Source organism: Pan paniscus, chromosome 3, assembly GCF_029289425.2.
Source record: "Pan paniscus chromosome 3, NHGRI_mPanPan1-v2.0_pri, whole genome shotgun sequence".
NCBI lineage: Eukaryota > Metazoa > Chordata > Mammalia > Primates > Hominidae > Pan > Pan paniscus.
In genome coordinates, this window is record NC_073252.2 from 173882979 (window position 1) to 173900167 (window position 17189).

Sequence of the window (17189 nt, forward strand, 5' to 3'; positions counted from 1 at the left end):
TCAATTCTCTTTTGACATTATCTAGAAAACTATTTATTAGTAAAATGATGATTTATCAAAATATTTTATGTAAAAAACTTCACTAAAGTTTTTCTTATTCTAAAAACATTAAAGTAAGCCTAATTGAAAATGTTACTGTCCTGATAGTTTGTGACGTGTGTGTATTTTTTACTTTTAGTAAAACTTTGGATTTCACACCAGAGCTTGCCAATTGTCTTTATTCCTATTCTATATTCATTATATTCTTAATTAAGCACCTCTTAAGTTTTAAAAAAGAATTGATTTACTTAAATGACTAATGTAGATTTTACTGACGTTTTCACAAAGAAGATGAAGTGTAGGGTTTTACTCCCAGAGGCCCCAGCACACAGCCTTATAAATTCTTATGTGAAATATCTCCTATTCTAATGTCACCTCTTCTGTATGGCTATATATCAATTTTTTAAAAACAATATCTTGAATTATTGAAAGTTAAGTGTTTTCTCAGTTATGATGTATGCATCCATTTACTCCTCACCTAGTGATTTGAAGAGGATTTTACAGAAAATATTTTAATATAAATCTTCTAAGTACATACCATTTTATATTTTTAAAACCCTCAGTTGCTTTAGTCCACTGATTGGATCTTTAATAAGTAAATAGGCCAGTCTCGGTGGCTCATGCCTGTAATCCCAACACTTTGGGAGGCCAAGGTGGGTGGATCACTGGAAGCCAGGAGTTTGAGATCAGCCTGGCCAACATGGTGAAACCCTGTCTCTACTAAAAATACAAAAATTGCCCGGGCATGGTGGCACGCGCCTGTAATCCCAGCTACTCAGGAGGCTGAGGCACAAAAATTGCTTGAACCCAGGAGGCAAAGGTTGCAGTGAGCTGAGATTGCACCACTGCACTCCAGCCTGGGCGACAGAGGGAATGAGACTATGCCTCAAAAGAAAAAAAAAGGGAAATAAGAAAACTATCTTTAATTTCCACTTATCATTTAAGAAATATGTGGGATACCCAAAATTATGAACTTAACTCAATATTCTACTGGTTTCACTGATCTGGCTGATACAATTTATCAATATTGACAAGCATAACAAAAGTTGACGAGAGTTAACTTTCACAATGTTTGCTTTATAATTCACTCCAAAGAACATATTCAAAACTACTTAGATTAGAGAATTATTCTGTAATGATAAAATTAATTATAAGTATGTTAAGACTTATGTATGTAAAGTTTAGTTTTTAATATTTAGGAATTTATAAATACATTTGTTGTTCATGACCTTTGGTTTGGGTAATCTGCATTTACAGTAGTTTCAAAATTAAGTAGGCTATTAATACTGTTTGTGTAAATTGAAAAGCAAGAGTGGTATATTATATGAATTGCCCTTCTTTGAGATAGTTATGAATGTTATTTTTAAATCTTCTCCTCAGTGAAGTGTCCCCTTTTGTTACATTAACAGGAATTTGGCAGCCGATCTTCTTCTGATGATTCCTGATAATGAACTACATTTAATAAAACTCTGTGCTTTCTACCCAGGATGTACTGAAGAGATAAATGACCTTCATGATAAGGTATGCTGATGATGTTAAATATTCTGGTTTGGAATGCAGTGCTATGATTTAATTAATTGTAGGTTCAAGCAAATAGAGATGCATGCAGAGAAACAAATGTGTGGTCCCTTTGGGGTACCTACAAGTACAACAAAAGTGTTGTACAATAGGAGGTAACATTTACTGAACTTCTGCTATGTGCTTGGCACTATTGTAAATCTTTACATGTATTTGTATCTTCATTCTCATAAAACTTTGAAAAGCATGGGATAATTATACAAAGAAAACTCAGAGAAGGTAAGGAATTTGCCCAAATTAGTTAGCGGTGGAGTGAGAATTTCAACTTCAGCAAGTCTAACTCCAAATCCCAAATGTTTTCCACTGTACACTTTGCATATTGAAGTATGTTGTAGGATAAATTTTTAAAATAGACAACTTAGAATCCTTAAAAGAATTAATGAAATATAATGAAATTTACATGCATTTTTCCAAAGTGCTTTAAAAATACTCATCTGCAGAATATAGGAATCTATGCATCAATATTATATACAAAAACAACCAAAATGTTCAATAGGAAGATTATTTATATCAAATTACAGTACTTTTCTATATTTCAGTGCTATTAATCCATTAAAAATCATGAAGCTCTATTTTTATTGGCATGATACATGGCTATGAAACAGTTAAATAGAAAGCAGATCACAAAACTATGCATATGCCATATGATTTTGGTTTGAAAATAAATGTGAATGTACGTATTTATTTATGTTTATAGATATTTAGGAGGATACAGTTTCTTTTAAGAAAATGATAAGATATAAGTACAATATTTTCTCATCTTGAACTTCTAAAATAATGAAGTTTTTCACTTATTTGAACCGTGATTTTTTTATCCCTAGTGGGTGAGTATCCCTATTCATTAAGCAACAGATATTTTCTGAGTATTGTATTAATACAGACTGGCCAAAAGTGTGTGTGAATGACAACGTGTGGGTGGATATGTGTATGTGAATGTGTTTGTGTAGAGACGCGGAAAATACTTGTGAAAGGATAAATGTCCAAAATTACCAGTGGGTTGTGAGATGATGGGATATTTTAACTACTTTATACACTTTGTAGTCTGTGAATTATTTTTTTTAAAAGCAGTGCTTTGTTTTTTTAACATGACAACTAAAAGCTATTTTACATTGAAATTAAAATGCATATGAAAGAAAGTAGGAGTTTTTTAATTATACATTAACTGGTAGTGTTTGAATGTACACTAACAGCTATCCTCTGAGGCAGAAGGTGCAGATGTTAATATCAAGACTCAGAGAGGCTAAATGGCTTGTCTAAGCTTTAAGACTTAAACTAATGACCTCACTTATTATTTTCAGATTTTAAAGATGTTTCCATAAATATATGCTCTTAATTCAAATAATTTTATTTATATCATTTAGGACAACTTTAATAAGAAAACCACACTAGTAATAGGAAAAATTTAGTGTATGTACTATTTTTTTATTCCTATAAACTTTACTAACATTGTTGTCAAATCAATTATTTTTTCTTTTTTTTTTTTTTTTGACATCGAATTTCACTCTTGTTGCCCAGGCTGGAGTGCAATGGCACGAGCTCGGATCAGTGCAACCTCTGCCTGCTGGGTTCAAGCGATTCTCCTGCCCCACCCTCCCAAGTAGCTGGGATTACAGGCATGCACCATCACACCCAGCTAATTTTGTATTTTTAGTAGAGACAGGGTTTCACCATGTTGGTCAGCCTAGTCTCAAACTCCTGACCTCAGGTGATCCACCTGCCTCAGCCTCCCAAAGTGTTGGCATTACAGACATGAGCCACCACGCCCGGCCAAATCAATTATTTTCTAGTGCAAGCTACACACAGTAGAAGAATATAGGCAGTTAGCTAAGACCGCTTTTAATGATAGGGCTAGAATATTATTCACCTCGTCTTTTCATCACACATTCTAAAAGGATATAATTAGACTTTCTGTTCAGACTTCATTAATATCTTTTTAGAAAGACTAGTGAGTATGTGTAAAAGTGTTAATAACTGAACAATTTCACAAGTACAGATGCTCCTCGACTTACCATGGGGTTACAATGGGTAAATCTATCATAAGTCAAAAATATTCTAAGTCAAAAATACATTTAACACACCTAACCTACCAAACATCATAGCTTAACCTAGCCTTCCTTAAACGTGCTCAGAGCACTTACATTAGGCTACAGTTGGACAAAGTCATCTAACACAAAGCCTATTTCATAATAATGTCTCATGTAATTTAATGAATACCGTACAAAAAGTGAAAAACAGAATGGTGGTGTGTGTACTCACAGTACAGTTTCTACTGAATGCATGTTGCTTTTACACTACCATAAAGTCAAAACATAAGTTGGGGACTGTCTGTAACACTAAAAACTATATATTCACATATGAGGTACTTATATAACTTTTAGAATTTTAAAATAGGATAAAAATTACAAGGATGATCATCTTACTCTTTCTTCTTCTTATAGTCTATTTTAAAATGATATTTAAATGGGAGTGATTTCTTATTTCCTCTATGCCATGAGCATATATCAAGGTGAAGAACCTATGTCTCTATCTAGCCAAGCACAGTACCTACCCTATAGTAGCTGCTTTGTAAATAACTGGCATTTCATGAATAAGGATGGGGAAACAATATCAAACGTTATATATATGAGAGCCCCGTTAATTCAGTTTGTTGTAATTTGTTTGAGAGAGAGATTGAGATGTAAAATGTTCATTTTACCTAATTTTTAAATAAGAAATTTGAAATGATTAATTGAATGTATTAATAAATAAATTGAAACAAACCATGAAACTATTTTATCCACATTGTTTAGCAACAAACTTGAACATTTAAGCTTCAACAATTATAAACACATCAGAATTTGATATAAAAGGTAACTTAATGCTTACCTACATTATAAGGAAGCAGACCAACTTACTTGAGAGAGGATCAGACTCTCAGTTTTAACAGAAAAAGAGTTTTTTTTAAATGAGGAATGTGGCTTTTTATTTTATAGTAATGAAATTTCATGGATGAAAAAATCTCCATTTCATGGCATTTCAAAATGTCAAAGCTAAAAACTTTTAGAGCTTCTACATTTTTTGTGTCTCTGAAATAAGGTTGCTTTGTTTCAAAAGCCAAGTGACGTTAAATTACAGCGTAGAGGACATGTAATAATGCACACCCTTTATGTTTGGTGCATTTAATGTCGTTTTTGCGCCGTTATGGTCAGTATATTTTTTCTAACATAATTAATTTCATCATTTGGGTGCTAAATGGCATTTGTGGGTACTAATTCCAGTATCACAATCAGGACAATTTACTTCTATTTCTTTTATTAGGTATTTGTGTGATGGAAAACTACTAACTCATTAACTAATATCCCCTCTTACTGTTTTTAGATCTTAAAGGTATTTCCATAAATATATTCTCTTAATTCAAATAATTTCATTTACATCTATTTTAGATAACTTTAATAAGAAAACCATACTAGGAAAGCTGAAAGTATTTTGTACTTACACTATTGCTTTTATCCGTTTGAATTTTAGTAACATTGTTTTCAAATCAATTATTTTCTAGTGTAAGCTACCCACAGTGGAAGAATGTATGCAGTTAGCTGAGACAGCCCATGCAGATGACAATATATTTGAAACTGTAAAATATTACTTGTTAAGTCAAGAACCTGAAAAAGCCCTTCCTATTGGTATTAGCTTTGTTAAAGGTAAGTAATTAGTTGGTAGTAGAATTTTAAATATACTCATTTATTTGATCTTTGTTTTCATATTGATGATTGTTTTAATTCATTTTTGCATTGCTATAAAGAAATACCTGAGGCTGGGTAATTTATAAAGAAAGTAGATTTATTGGCTCATGGTTCTGCAGGCTGTACCGGAAGCATGGCACTGGTATCTGCTCAGCTTCAGGTGAGGCCTCAGGAAACTTTTAGTCATGGCAGAAGGTGGTGCAGGAGCAGGCATATCACTTGGTGAGAGCAGGGGCAGAGAGAAGGGATGAAGAGAGAGAGGAAGGGAGGTGCCACGCTCTTAAACACTCAGATCTCGTGTGGACTCAGAACAAGAATTCACTCATCACCAAGGGGATTGCACTAAGCCATTCATGAGGAATCCACCTCCATAATCCAAACACCTCCCTACTCCAACATTGGGGATTGCATTTCAACATGAGCTCTAGAGAGAACGAACATCCAAACTATATCAATGATCAACTTAAAATCAAGAACTAGTCATCCTAAATTTAAAAAGGAGAGTGATGCTGATGTGAAATATGGCATCTCTTCTGATTTTATGGTATGGGGACCTGAGAGAGGATAAATAGGAAAATACTTGTGATCTAGAAAATAAAGAGGTAAGTAGGACTGACTGACAGAAAATTAATTATATAAGTTAAAAATGGATGAATAAATTTTGAGACTGTTATTTAATGAATCTTCCATCTGGTTTAATTTTTCCAGAATACATCAGTAGCTCAGACTGGACTTTGGATACCATATACCCTGTTCTTGACCTACTGAGCTATATTCGTACTGAAAAATTACTCTTGCATACATGTACTGAGTGAGTATTTTTTCTGCAAAATATATAAGTGAATCTGTTTGATAATTTTAAAGTGGCTCCATTGTTTTTGGTATTCAGATCGGGAAATAGGATTATCTTGGACAGGTAGCTACACTTGTAGAGATATTATATTTTTGTTTGTTATATATTTTTTTTCCTTGTTTTGAGACGAGGTCTTGCTCTGTCACCCAGGCTGGAGTGCAGTGGCGTGATCTCAGCTCACTGCAAGCTCCACCTCCTGGGTTCACGCCATTCTCCTGCCTCAGCCTCCCGCGTAGCTGGTACTACAGGCGCCCGCCACCATGCCTGGCTAATTTTTGTATTTTTAGTAGAGACGGGGTTTTACCATGTTGGCCAGGATGGTCTCGATCTCCTGACCTCGTGATCCACCCACCTCGGCCTCCCAAAGTGCTGGGATTACAGGCATGAGCCACTGCGCCTGGCCGTTGGTTATGTTTTTAAGAAAAAAAATGTAGAGGTCAACTTGAAACAGAGTATTAAATATTAGTGGTCCCACTTAATAATATCTAGTATGTGTATGTTTATATATGTACACACACATGCACACCTGGTTTAAAGAAAGCAAGTTCAAAGCTTTTGGACCTCAAGTCCTTAAGAAACTCATGGTCATATTTGTTAAATATCCATTGTATGCAAAGCACCATACTGAGCTTGTGGGAAAGAAGTAAAATTGCTGGAAAGTACAAAATAGACATCATCCCTGGATTCAGGTACTATTAAAAGACATTATTATCTATATAACTAAAGCCCTCAGAGACTCTTGTATAATTTACAAGAGAGGCTTTGGGCTCTTTTTGTTTTAAAGCCTAAATGGAAAAAATGATGCAGCAGCCTGGGAGACTGGCTAACTCCCTCAGCAAGAATGCAGAAGGCGTTCTTTACTGTGAGTCTACACGGTGTTCCAGGACTCCCTCCACCTGACCAAAGGAGCTATTTAGGGATATATTACATGAAGAAACAGCCAGGAAATACAGAACAGCAAGTAGGCAACAGTGAAATACTATTTAAATGTGCTTATTTTATAGTCTAATTGATGGTATAGCATAAATATCTGAATAGGAATTAAGAACTGGTGAACAATTTTCCTTAAGTTTAGAAAATTTTCTAAACATATATTGCTATAAATGTCACCTTTCAGAAGATATAAAGTACATGAACTGTGTATCAGAGTAATGTTCTATGCCTCAAATTGTGGAATTTATAAAAATAAATATATTCTCTTTTAGAGCTCGAAATGAGTTGCTGATATTATGTGGTTACATTGGTGCATTACTGGCTATCAGAAGACAGTACCAAAGCATTGTTCCAGCACTTTATGAGTACACAAGGTAAAAAAGGTTTTTTCCTCCATCATGACATTAGAGCAATTTCTCTTGCTAAGATGGATAGTCTCTAAGTGGATTATACAAAGTATCAAATATATTATTACAAGTATCCATCTATTTACTCAGCGTGTGCTTTATAATAAAGCAGCACATAAATTAGGGATGCATTGGGCTGTAAATAATAATAATTTGAATACTAGCTTAAACTCCTAGGGTTTATTGATCTTTCATGTCAAGACACTTGAGACAGGCATTCTAAGGCTTTTACTGCCGTGCAGTGATTTCCTCAAGGACCTGATACTCCCTTCTTTCCACTATGACATTTTTTGGATTATTTCCTCTTGCTTGAGTATCCCATGGTTAGAAGATAGATGCTAGCCCTCCATGAATTACGACTACATTCTGAGTAGGAAAGAGGTAAGAGTGAAAGAGACCACAAAGGACTTTCTCCTGGCAAGACCATTTTATTCAGGAAGGAAAGTCCTCCTTAGGGTTTTATGCCCACATCTCACTAAAAGAAAATAGGAAACTGAATATTTTAGCTTTTCAATCTCTACAGCAGAAAAGGCAGAGTAAAGGGAGTTTGTAAGTAGCAGGTTACTATTTTAATATTTTATATTCAGGCATAACCTGTTAGCCATACTCCTACATTTTATAACAACTTGTTTAACTTCAGCCCTTGTACTTAAAACTTCTTATACTATAAAATAAAATTCACGGTGCCTTCCATAAAAACCTACTTCCGAGTCTAGTAGTTAGCTAAATGGCTTAGTAGGTGACCATTTTAACAAATGCAGAGGGTCTGTGGTTAAGCAGTCTTTTGTTTGTTTGTTTGTTTGTTTGTTTGTTTTTGAGATGGAGTCTCTCTCTGTCTCCCAGGCTGGAGTGCAGTGGCACAATCTCAGCCCACTGCAACCTCCGCCTCCCAAGTTCACACCATTCTCCTGCCTCAGCCTCCCGAGTAGCTGGGACTACAGGTGCCCGCCACCACGCCCGGCTAATTTTTTGTATTTTTTTAGTAGAGACGGGGTTTCACCATGTTAGCCAGGATGGTCTCGATCTCCTGACCTCGTGATCTGCCTGCCTCGGCCTCCCAAAGTGCTGGGATTACAGGCGTGAGCCACCATGCCCGGCCGGTTAAGCAGTTTTTCTGAGTTCATATGTGGCAGAGGATTCTAAGAGAAACAGGTTTTCTCATTCCTAACTTCTCCCTATTGCGTAGGTGAAGCACTAGCTGTCACCTAGTACAAATAAGGAATAATATGGAATTAATACTATCAGCATGCTCAGGGAAAAATCTCTTTCTACATAGGTAGCATAACCAAAATTGGAAAGCAACATTTAACAGTATTAAAAGATATTATAGGAGCAGTAGGATATATCACATAGATGTAAAATAATGTTTAATATGTTCAGCTATATATAATGATAAAAGTAAAGAGAAAAATTCTTAAGCATTAAATTAATATCAAAAAGAAAAAGAACGGTTTTTATTTGCAAGGGCAGGAGAGACTTGAGAGAATGTGACTAAGTTTAGGGAATGTGTTAGCTTAGAAAGAGAAATTAATAATTTCCTAATATTAAAGAATGTATCGTCTCTGACAATTCCATCTTTGTTGTCTTGCTGCTTATAATTATTTTCTTGACCCACTAAATATGTGAGTCCCCAAAGTTTCATTCTCTCGTCCTCTGCTTCCCTTTTTCCTCCTCTCCATCCCACTCTCCTCCCACGGCTCCACTCCCTCCCGTCTGCTTTCTATACGGTGTCCTTCAGAAACCTCACCACTTTTCAGCTTCACCTATCACCTCTATGGAGGTAACTCAGTGTCTTATATTCAGGCATAGCCTACTCTTCAAACTCCTATGTGTATATTCAGCAGCTTGCTAAACTCCAGCCTAAAGTCAGTATGCTCAGAATTCAAATCATCTTTCTTCTCAAATCTCCTTCTCCTGTGTTCTCTTTCTGTCATTCAAGATTAAATGATCAGGGTCATGGTTAAGTGTTCTCTCTCACTGCGGCTATTATTTAACATCACTTAACTTGTCCAACCATTCTTCATACATTATGCAGTTCATTTATTTATCCACTCACTCATTTACTCATCCACCCAATGTTTATTGAATAACTTTGACTTGCCAGGGACTGTGCTAAATATACAGGTGAGCATATATACGCATATACTAGAAAATATTCTATATGTATATTATATATAATGTATAATGTCTGTATACAGAAATATATAAATCTAAAATCACATTTAAAGTTTGTTTGCTTTTTCTGATATCTTAGTTTTTGGTATCAGATGTTAATTTCCTTTTCACACGTTCAGTCAGCTATTAAAACGTCGGGAGGTGTCAGTACCTTTAAAAATTGAATATCTTTCTGAGGAATTGGATGCATGGAGAGCTTGCACACAGTCCACCAACAGGTGAGCAAATATGATATAAAAATTGGAATGCAGAAGGTATTTGATGTTATAGACAAACTTGTTGGACGTATGTGTGGTCTCATTAATTTTAGCAGAATAATGAATCTTGATTTGTTTGGCATATATGCAGTAATAATTTACAATACCGTACTTTTCTGCCATTTAGTCCTTTGTTTTACTATAAATTAAGTCTAAAGGGATTTGTCTCCATCAATAAAGGGGAACTAAATAATCATCAGGGATAATTTCTAATCTAAACATCAAAAATTCTGTGATTCGACAAAATGAAATTTTGACATCTGTTGAAAACATAGATCATTAGAAGACTCTCCGTATACACCCCCTTCTGATTCACAAAGAATGATTTATGCAACTTTATTAAAGAGACTAAAAGAAGAGTCACTGAAAGGAATTATTGGACCAGATTATGTGACTGGATCAAATCTTCCAAGTCATTCTGATATTCACATTTCTTGTCTTACGGGATTAAAAATCCAGGTAAAGCCTAACATCAGACATAACATGTGCATTTCACCATTTTACGTGTTTACTTTTTGAAATGATATCTTAAAATAAGCCTAATTTGGATAAAAGTAGGTAATTTAGGACTGGGGCCCAGTAAGGAAATATTACCTCTAGTGCTTCCATAGTTAGTACAAGTGGCCTCTTTCTGCCTAAAATAAATTCAGATACAATCATTGTACTGACTCTTACCACAGAAGCAATTCATGTAATATGTATACTTGCATGAAAGTTTAAACCGGGAGGTTTTGGTGAGCCGAGATCGAGCCATTGCACTCCAGCCTGGGCAACAAGAGTGAAACTCCGTCTCAAAAAAAAAAAAAAAAAAAAAAAAAAAAAGATCCCACTACCCAATAATATACACAACTTATTGAGCAGATTCTTATGTATTTCTAATATAATGTGAAAAGTCACATTTCTAATGCTTCCATGCTAGGCCAATGAAGAAGGCAGGTTTTGTCATAGCCACCCAAAATAAATGAAGTAGCTGGATACTGATGTAAACCTTAACTGTAGCTTAGCTTGCCACTGCAAGCTAGTTTAGTCTCAAAACATAACCAGTATCTTCCAAAAGACAGGACATATAGTTGTATACACCTTTATTATCCATTTATGCTCACAAATAGAGAACCAAGTCAGGAAATTAAATAACTTTTAGTAAAGAGCAAGAAACATTATGAAATATTTGGAGTATGCCATCATTGCCATTCTCTGCCCTTTGTATACCATTTCTAGTACGTGGTACCTTCAGGTTTCTTTCCTCCTTTTCTTAAGGTTTCTTTTCTCCATCTGACCTTGACCTAAAAGACACTATCTAACCTCTCTGTAGCCAAACCTGCATCCAGGAAAAGAGCTACTAATTATCTCATATACACCGAGGCCCACATGATTGGTATAGATGGAGTACTGTTCTGCCAGGATATTTCTGTTTCAACAGAAAGTTGACGTGTTTGGGTTATAATTGTGAAATTTCTAGTGCCTACTAATAGGAGCTGTCTACTTTACATACTCCTATGATGAGCTTTCCATTATCTAGAAATAATTTGCTAACAACAAGTTGTATCATTTGAAATCAGACCCCAAACTCAACAGCTTTAGAACCTAATTAAGAAAACATAATTTGTATGAATCTTCTGTTTTTGAAATTATGCTTTTCCTTATCAGAGCTAGGTAATATAGATTGAAAACGTTTCACGTTTAGTTCTTTATAACTACCCTGGCATATATCATAACTGATGCAACTAAATTATAAATAAGCAAGAAAATCACATGGCTAAACATATTTTAAACGATATATACAATATAGAACAATATTCATCATCTTCTGGAGAGCACATATAAAGTTTCTGGCTTAAATAATTTCCCCAGCTGTATCGACATAGGCTACATGAGTAAAATACTGAAATATATTTAAGCCTATTACTAGACATATATGCTTTTATAGAATAAGTAAACTGTGGCAGTTACCAGATTAACAAAACATATTTGTCATTGGCATTACTATTGTATTTAAAGAATTTAAATTGTAAACAATTCTATTTTGACAGATATTAGGGTATAATGATGTAATGTTAAGACATTTGAAAATGTTTCTATATTTGGGTCCAGCTCAAAAAAACTAATTTTCTCATAGTCTTCATTTTTTTATTAGCTTTGCCTAAATATCATGTTTTTTTTATTGCAGTGATTCTCTTTCTGAAAGTTTAAAAATACTTTGCAAATTTATAATCTCATCTTCTCTTTCCTCAACTCTCACTGTGCAGGGCCCTGTGTTTTTCCTTGAAGACGGGAAATCTGCTATCTCCTTGAATGATGCTTTGATGTGGGCAAAGGTGAATCCATTCTCACCTTTAGGGACTGGAATACGACTCAATCCATTCTGATAGAAGATTTTTGTCCATGCTTGATTTTTTTTTTAAAGAAAAACTTTCATGGGTTAGTATTACCTTAATCTTTGTTGCTCAAGTGCCAGAGGTTGGGAGAAGGATTGCAGATTGGGAGAGGTGGGAAATAGCAGTGAAATTTATTCATTAACTTCAAAATATGTGTGTGTATATATATATAAAATTTAAAGGAAAAATAGGTGCCTCCTTTATAAACAGTAATAGCTACGTTTGGGAAGGAGGAATCATTTAAATTATAAAGGACTGAATAATCTAAAAAGCATATAAAAGTTTCACACAGCATAAAAGATACCAAAATATCATATGGTTGAAATATTGAAACATATTAAATTGTGCAACACCTAGAATAGTGCTAGACATACAGTAAGTACTTAATGGATATTTGAATGATTGAATATCTTGAAATGTTGAAATGTAAGGTGTGCACAGTGATCTTCAACTTAACAAACACGTTCTCCTTTACAAAATGCATAGTAAACCACTAACGTTAGCTGTTTTAATAAAAGTTTTCAGTTATAAGTTTAGTAAATATTAATAAATGGATACACATTCAAAATACTTTAAAAAAAAAGAAAATGTTACCAGTTTTTTTATCTGAAGTTTAACTGTCCCATTGTAAAGGTGTAAGTTATATAGGCATGAAAAAAATTGGCGGGTAAAAATCACAAAATGCAGTCGAATATGTATGAAAGCTTGCATTAGGTGATAAAGTGACTATTTTAAGAGATTCAGCATGCATGGATATTAGTTTTGATTAATGTGTATAATAATTTATACAGTATACTCTAGTCAATTTATGTTAACTTTATTTAAAACACAATTTATTTGGCCAGGCACGGTGGCTCACACCTGTAATCCCAGCACTTTGGGAGGCCAAGGCAGGTGGATCACCTGAGGTCAGGAGTTCATGACCAGCCTGGCCAGCATGGTAAAACCCTGTCTCCACTAAAAATACAAAAATTAGCCAGGCATGGTGGCGGGCACCTGTAATCCCAGTTACTTGGGAAGCTGAGGCAGGAGAATCCCTTGAACCTGGGAGGCAGAGGTTCCAGTGAGCCAAGATCGCACCACTGCACTCCAGCCTGGGCAACAAAGAGCGAAACTCTGCCTCAAAAAACAAACAAACAAAAACCACAATTGATTTGATGAAAATTAGTTTTAAGTAAATGTTTGTAAATAGATATTGGTTGAATTTTTGGATATATTATGTTGATTTAACTTTTAAAATGTTTTTTAAAAGTGTGAAGCTATGAAAAGCCTGATAATGTGACTACAGATATTTCAGTTGGACTAGAATTCTGACTTTGAAACTTATTAAATTAATGCATACTGGAAGTACTTTGATACTCAAGTTGTTTCACAAGATTTATAATATAGATGTTTTTGTTTGACTAAAGAATAATCTCATATAACTAGAATACTTGTGGCTTTTATTATCTTTAAACTTGTTGCATTTAAAATATTTTTAAAACCTTCTTAACAAAACTTCTTAAAACTGGAAAAAATATATATTATGTATCTATGTATCATATTTATCACATGACCACTTTTGATTCCTTAAAAAGACATTACAGGCTTAAATTCCATTTTATTTAAAAAAAAAAAAATTGCCTGTAATCCCAGCACTTCGGGAGGCCGAGATGGGCAGATCTTGAGGTCGGTAGATGGAGACCATCCTGGCCAACATGGTGAAACCCCGTCTCTACTAAAAATACAAAAATTAGCTGGGTGTGGTGGTGTGTACCTGTCGTCCCAGCTACCCAGGAAGCTAAGGCAGGAGAATCGCTTGAATCCAGGAGGCGGAGGTTGCAGTGGGCTGAGATCGCACTACTGCACTCCAGCCTGGGCGACAGAGCAAGACCACCATCTCCAAAAATTATATATATAAAAATAATTAATATTATGGAAGAGAATATACACAACTCAGAGATGCAATGGATCATATAAAAAGAGTACCTGAGATGTATTTTTTTAAACTCTTAGAGATATCTGTAACTCAAATTTTTCTTAGGTGAGGAGGATTATTAACTGGCACATATGTACTAAAAACCCCTCACTTGAAAATGGCAGTCTCAATCCTACTGTCATTCTTTTTATTTTAAAATAAATAAATAAGCCTATCTTTTTGTGCTTACATACTTAAAAGGATATCATTAAGTATATAAACAATCATTACTTCTGTATTTTTAATGAATGCAGGAAAATAATATTTTTATGTATAAAAGATGAAGAAAAAATTTTGCAAGTCTTTAAGCACATAAATACAACAGAATAGCCACCCAATTTCTGTCTGAAATCTAAATTGGATGGATTTGACCATCATTCTATTATCTTTGATTTCTACAATGTCTATATCTTATTACCTCTATTAATTTTTCATAGAATTATAAATGTCATTTGACTATGTCAATCTGTATATATTGTACCTTAATATGAAAAACAAATTTTTTAATTCATAAAAGTATTTTTATTAGATTTCATATGCATGAAACCCAAGCAAATTATATGAATTTATTTTACTATTTGAAAATGTTCATATTACCAATAATGTGGACAAATTACTTTGCAGGTTTAAATATGCCTCTGTAAAGGAAGAGTCTCATTAGACAATGATTTTTAAAGCATTGGAAAAATATTTTGCCTGTAAAAGTTAGTAACTAGGTGGTTCACAAAATTACAACATCAAAATAGTTACATCTTGTGAAAATATATGATTTTTATGTCAATCAAGACAAATGAAATATATATGTATGTGTATATATATACATGTATATATGAAATATATATATGTGCGTGTGTGTGTATATATATATATATTTCTATGAAATTGTCCAGATGTGTTCAGGAACATGATTGTATTAGAGCAATGACTGTATTTTGTTGTCCTTATAACATTTATATTATTTCAGTTTTAAGTCAAAAGGTATTCTAAATATAATAAAAGCCTCACAAATTATTTGTAAAATTTAGTAGTTCATATTTAGTATATCAGTAATATAGAAGACATCTTTATAGTCAACTCTTAATTAATGCTTATTGTACCAAATCTTTGAGATATTTGTACATAAATGAAATATGTACTTTCATGCTAAAATATATCATGACTGTGCTATAATTTGGCATGTCATTATCTAGATTTATATGTATGTACGTATTTCAGGTCCTTTAAATTTTAATAAATATTACAGTTAAATCCTGATGTGACATAGTTACCGGCTAAGCTGAGTAGTTGTTTCTTTCCCCAGACACCTTTGAAAGACAAGTGTTTCTCCATAAATGCTTGGATCAGAGTCATCAGAGGTGTGAAAGGGCTAAGCTGTCCAACTGAGTTGTTACCCTACTCAGTAACCTACGAAAATCACTTCATTGAATTGTTCCAGAGGCTGATTCTTCACTATAGAAACACTGACTACAGTATACCCCAAAATTACTATAAAAATGGAGAAAGTGCTTACTCATTAATACAAATGCTATGTCATAGTAGCTTCTATTCCCATAAGCTACTCGGGAGGCTGAGGCAGGAGAATAGCGTGAACCCGGGAGGCGGAGCTTGCAGTGAGCTGAGATTGCGCCACTGCACTCCAGCCTGGGCAACAGAGCAAGACTAGGTCTCAAAAACCAAAAATAAAAACAAAACAAAACAGAAAAGAAAATGTTTTATTCCTATAGCAGCTGCTATAGCTCCTAGAAAATTTCACTGCTTCCTTCTGTCAAAGATTCTTTTTGAAGTAAATGGTCTAAGATATGCCTGTAGTGTTGGCTTCTGTTGCACAATTCATCCTCAAGAAACTCTTGAGGTTACCCACTTTGACCATCCTGTATCTTCATTTACATAATCACTATGTAATGAAGCCTACAGACTATTTCCTATTTTCCAGTCTCTATAGGTCCCTCAGGATTCTTGGGAACTTACCACAGTCGGGCCATGAGTGATGAGCTCTTTCAGGAGATTGAACACAGCACCAAGAGGACAAAGAAACTTACTATTTGACTCTACCCAAAATTAATCCTCTTCTCTGGATCTTTTTCATGGCTGAGCTTCAGAGACTTGTTTCTCAAACCTTTTCCAAAGGAACTATATAGGTTAAAAGTTATTCTCATAATTTTGTACTTTAGATTGCCCCATGAGAATGCAAGACAACAGATACATTACTTATAGCTGATTAAGATATGCATTTGACCTAGATCTCTTACCTCAGATAAAACTGGATTTTGAACACATTCCCAGTAAGTTATCTGTATTATCCGGGCTTTATTAGTCTTCTTAAATATTATCTCTCTAAAAATGCAAAATTTAACAAGGAAGTCTCTGGAGGTAGAATTGCTAATAAAACAGTCTGAACTTTCAAAAATGCAGAAAATCTGGTAAGTTTAACTGAAAATTGACATTAGTAATATTCATCTTGGGAGTCAAATGAGACTATTAATGAGCTAGTATCAAACATAAATAATACCAGTTGAAAATTTTCCACATATAAAATATAAAATTACCATGTATATATAAAAGATTATTAATTTTTCAGGACATCAGTCTGCTTTTGTTTCCCTTCAGTTAAAATATGGGGCATAGCAGCAACCAGTGGGAACTTTTAAATTGAACTAAATGTATTGCTAAACACCGAATCAAATTCCAAGAAAAGGATGATTTTCTTTCCCCACAACTTGTTTTCAATAGAAGGGACACCTGTTTTTTTTTAATGGTTTAAGTTCAGGCTGTTCTTAGAGATGATCAAGATGTTCTATGGGCCAAAGTATAATAATCATTCAGAACACGATTTAATTAATGAATGTGATGTGTAACTATATAATAGGCAAAGCAGTAACCTTTAATTTCTAATAAG

General features: G+C 34.1%; 1 protein-coding gene across 17 annotated transcripts in view; it reads left to right on the forward strand.

Moving 5' to 3' along the window:
* Nucleotides 1–16363, forward strand: part of WDR17 (WD repeat domain 17) — a 117698-nt gene extending 101335 nt beyond the window's left edge. For 12 of the 17 annotated variants that reach the window (XM_034959445.3, XM_057302216.2, XM_034959441.3 and 9 more), the window contains 7 exons: nucleotides 1449–1560; nucleotides 5153–5294; nucleotides 6045–6147; nucleotides 7395–7496; nucleotides 9824–9922; nucleotides 10237–10420; nucleotides 12208–15556. In XM_034959445.3, the coding sequence (XP_034815336.3) occupies nucleotides 1449–1560; nucleotides 5153–5294; nucleotides 6045–6147; nucleotides 7395–7496; nucleotides 9824–9922; nucleotides 10237–10420; nucleotides 12208–12327 (862 nt within the window). In that variant the 3' untranslated portion in view covers nucleotides 12328–15556. Of the gene's footprint in view, nucleotides 1–1448; nucleotides 1561–5152; nucleotides 5295–6044; nucleotides 6148–7394; nucleotides 7497–9823; nucleotides 9923–10236; nucleotides 10421–12207; nucleotides 15557–16226 lie in introns of those variants that run through there. The other 5 variants (XR_008625272.2, XR_004671288.3, XR_008625271.2 and 2 more) reach the window with 4 other exon arrangements.
* The last annotated feature ends 826 nt before the right edge of the window (nucleotides 16364–17189 follow it).